This window comes from Priapulus caudatus, unplaced genomic scaffold (assembly GCF_000485595.1).
Source record: "Priapulus caudatus unplaced genomic scaffold, Priapulus_caudatus-5.0.1 Scaffold1660, whole genome shotgun sequence".
In the NCBI taxonomy this organism is placed as follows: Eukaryota; Metazoa; Priapulida; class Priapulimorpha; order Priapulimorphida; family Priapulidae; genus Priapulus; species Priapulus caudatus.
This window is the reverse complement of record NW_014578721.1, coordinates 6,415-10,676: the sequence shown is the minus strand read 5'-3', so window position 1 is coordinate 10,676 and position 4,262 is coordinate 6,415. Positions and strand designations below refer to the sequence as shown.

Genomic DNA, 4,262 nt, shown 5'->3' with positions numbered 1-4,262 from the left:
CTGCTACTGCTGCTACTGCTGCTACTGCTGCTACTGCTGCTACTGCTGCTACTGCTACTGCTGCTGCTACATTTGTGGCTGTGGCTGTGGCACGACGTGTAGCTACTGACAAGTCATACATATATATAGTCTCAGCGTCGACGCGTACCAAGGCACCGGACAACGGCCTGCTGACCGATGTCCAGCAGGTTGATTCTGCCGTCCTCTCCCACGGTGACCACCTCTCCATCGCGGTGCGCGAGACCCGTGCATGGCGACCGTCGCCGCGGGCAACGGTGCAGACGCTCGTACGATATCTGCACGGATAGTGTCTGCAGCAAGAGAGAAACGTCGTCGTAAATGTTTCATATATATGTATGTGTGTGTATGTGTATATGTATGTGTATATGTATATGTATGTGTATATGTATATCAGGAGTTAATACAGACAATTATGATGTATATGTATATATATATATATATGTATGTGTGTATATGTATATGTGTATATATATATATATATATATATGTGTGTGTGTGTGTATATGTATGTATATATATTTAGTATATATATCAGTAATTTCTCCGCGATCGCTCATTAGTCTATGCGTGTCGTAAGCGTGTGCTTTGTATAAATACACAGTTCTATCAGTCCTTGTGGAGTTATACATCAAGTCACCGCTCTACCGTCGATAGCTACTGCAGCAGACTATTAGCTTTGCACAAATAATATATTAGTTACAGTTACAGCAAGCCCACTCAGGTCTACTTTAGTAACCCCTGTACGCTAACCCCTAACCGAACTCTTGCCCCTACTGTTACATCCTGAGTGGAAGCGGTTTCCTACAGTAGTCACGGCCCCAGCAGCTAGGGCAGGCCAGCGGTAGATATAGATCTATAGACATACAGACAGATAGAGTGATACCTCGGAACGTTGATGATGCTTGTACAACGTCACGTTGCCGGTGGAGGAAGCCGCCAGTATGAGGTCGTTCTTCAAGTACTGAAACACAAGAACGTGCGTTGCGGACATTGCGCACTGTACGATGCCGTCGGGGTCGTTAACGAAAACGCCTTTTGTTTTTCGTCACACTTCTCGTTATTATACGCTCATATAGATACGTTCATACATTCATTGGCATAGCTACTAATCTTGCGAGTGTCGAAATAAACTGCATTAAATAAAACAGAGCGCTAGAACTACATCTGAAGTTGACATGGTCAAGTGTTTTACGCTGGGTCTGCATGGAAGCAAGATACCTCACACACACACAGTCAGCTACTCCCACTATGGCTGAGAGGGTCTATGTCCCCCATGGTACTGCCGGAACGTACCCTATGTACGGTCCGGTATACAAGAACGTACCCTGGTACTATCTAATATGCCGGACCGTACCTCGCCTACTCCACTAACGAGTCTAGGGAGTCACCTACGCCTACTCCCTAACCCTAACCATATCAGATAGTTACCAGGGTATGTTCCGGTATACAGTATACCGGACCGTACCCAGGGTACGTTCCTTTTTTAGTGGGTACAGGTAGGTAGGTCTTTTTTTGTGTGAGGTATAATAGTTATTTTAAGTCTGTCCTCATGTTTGCCACACATGCTTTGTGTTTCAGTCTTAACTATGAAAAAATATAAAAAATATGGACCCAAAATGTCAAAAAAAACTTTTGGGTCGCGGCTATTTTCGTGGGTCGGTCGGAGGACAGCAAACATAATTTTTTAAGGATGGCCCAAGTGTCGTACAGTATAGTCTTTTCAGACTCTTTACACACACACACACACAGTCAGCTACTCCTGGCGTGTAAGCTACTCCTCCCATCCGGCAGCGAACGCGCGGGGGTCACGGGAAGGTCGGATATCGGCAGCAATCCTACCAGTAGATCGGTGACGTCGCCGCGGTGCGCGACGGAGCACAACGACCGCATCTCTCCCGGGACGGCAAGCGGCGAAGGATCGACGTCGGTGCCGTCGTCATCGCGGCGACTGGGGGACAGCGTCCACAAGCCAACCCTGTTCTCCTGCGGAAGTGCGGCGAACGGTGGGTTAGTATTAAACTTAGTAGTCAACGACGACGCGCAAAGTCACGGCGCGTAACCCTCACGAGCTCGTACATTGTCATTTTTAATGGGTACCGGTACTTTTGTTCATCGTACTTTTGGGGAGGAATTCGGACGCGTATATTATATAAGTTTCTTCACTTCTACTAGGTACTAAGGTAGTTCAACTTCACTTCTTAGTTCTAGTTCAACTACTTCACTTCAACTTTCAAAATTCAAGTAGTTGGGCGAGATCAAAGATTTGAACATTTTTAAATCGACCGGCAACTCTGCTTGTGACTGTGACCGGGGAATATGATATTTCAATATGTTTTTTAATCGCGTAAATGCAAATCGGAAGTAGGCCCTACATCTTGAAATTGCCAATTGGTTAGCTTGAATTGAATCGATGAATGGCGGTGCCGGTGGCCCTACGTCAACGGCTACGCAAGTGAAACCAGATATCGATATCAAATAACTAATCTTAGAAACTCAAGAACCTCGTCATCCCAGCTGCCCGTGGCAAACGTATTTGACTGTTCCAGTGAAGGATTTTCTGACGGGCGCCATCGTATCTTATTCACTTTTTGATTCACGTACTTTACGTAAATGCCTTCCATTTTGCGGCGCCAAAAACTCCGGCTGATAGTGGCTGTGGATTCGAGAATAACCCGATAATATTCGGAAATAGTCTGCAGAAATTTTTGTACCGTGCGACATGCGAATCAAACGCACGAGCTAACACATTTCATATTATTTTACGGACATTATTCTTCCATTTACACAGGCATATTTACGTAGGTCTCATAGTTGTTCTTTATTTATTTATTTGCTGATTCAAGATGGCAGCGTCCATGGACACGGCATGTTGCGCACGCGTGACCATGGCATGTATAATAAAGTTCAGAAACAACAACGTCCCTTAATTCGTACTGTGATATGCCTACTTAATAACCGGCTATTATCAATATGATGCGGCTCCTGTGAAGTTACATGATTAGAAATATGCGAGATTTTCATGGAATCCAACTTCAAACTTTTGGTCTATGGTTTTACCAACTGTTCACGCCAATAGATGGCGGCACAGCTCGACACACCTGTCAATTACCTGTGCGCATGCGCGACACGCTGTGGGTGGATGTCCGAGGTCGTACTTGCAGTGTCCGTGTGAGAAGTTGTTGTGAATTTCGTGTTATCTGTCGGGAATTGCGTGACTAAAGTAATCGTCTGTCCCGAAAAGATCGCATCTTCGAATCATGTCGGGAATACGGAAACCAGAGATCGAACTTTTTATCAAGGTAAGCAAGCAACTACTGCTAGTTAATCGGAAGCTCTAGTAGTACTATATAGCCTGCGTACAGTGGCCGCAGGCCTGCGGCAACTGTACGCGGGCTATAGTACTACTACTACTACTACTACTAGAGCTAGTTAATTGGTAACTTTCAAGTTTCAGTTTCACCTTGTATCTTGTATCTTATCCTGTCTTTTACAAGGCACTCTAATCAATGCAGGTGCGGGGATTATCTAAAGAAGCAGGAAATTATGTCTACCTCCAGTTCTTTACTAGATAGCTTGTTCTTAGATTAGTTAGATAGTTCTTTAGGTGCGGGGCGTTATTCTAGTGTTGAGGCATTTTTGCGTGCATACCACGTCGCGTGGTGCCGCGGTAGTACTAGTAGCTCTAGTAACTATATAGCCCGCGTACAGCGGCAACCGTACGCGGGCTATATAGACTAGTTACTAGAGCTACCGCGGTCGTATCTGATTCCCATGATGATCCCACTATTGACCACTAATCACTATTAATAAATCGGCCCAAACTTCCCTCCGCTTCCCCGCGTTGTGTAGCATAGCCATAGCCATTATAGGTACCAGTGTGGGTATATATTTATATACTCCGTCATGATGGTTTAAAGTCCCTGCAGGAAGTACATCTTTTACTTTAGGAAGGAGCGGCTAGGGCACTGATGGTTAGAATTGCTTAGTTAATCCTAGTTTGGGACCCCTGTATGTGTATAGGTCGCATATTAATCGCCCACCAAAAGTCTGTGTATTATGTTGAAATAGCGCTGCATAGAGTTCTCAATGTAGGGGGGTACAAAAAGGTTAGCAACACACAACAATTTGTGGTGTTTAAGTGACTGAACGTATGGCAGAGGTAAAGGTCTGGTTACTACCCCATGGGTGTATGCAGGGGGGGGAGGGTCGTGAGGGTCGTACGACCCCCCAAAAATTTTAAA

At 45.2% G+C, this 4,262-nt stretch overlaps 1 protein-coding gene across 2 annotated transcripts in view; it reads right to left on the bottom strand.

The window, feature by feature from the left end:
- Positions 1-2,778, bottom strand: part of LOC106817281 (nucleoporin Nup43-like) — a 4,786-nt gene extending 2,008 nt beyond the window's left edge. Inside the window, exons 1-4 of one of the 2 annotated variants that reach the window (XM_014821938.1) lie at positions 2,523-2,778; positions 1,861-2,004; positions 905-982; positions 149-311 (exon numbers count right to left, since the gene is read on the bottom strand). In XM_014821938.1, coding sequence (XP_014677424.1) covers positions 149-311; positions 905-982; positions 1,861-2,004; positions 2,523-2,642 — 505 coding nt within the window. In that variant the 5' untranslated portion in view covers positions 2,643-2,778. The remainder of the gene's footprint in view (positions 1-148; positions 312-904; positions 983-1,860; positions 2,005-2,522) is intronic. The other variant, XM_014821939.1, reaches the window with a different exon arrangement.
- Positions 2,779-4,262: the final 1,484 nt, after the last annotated feature.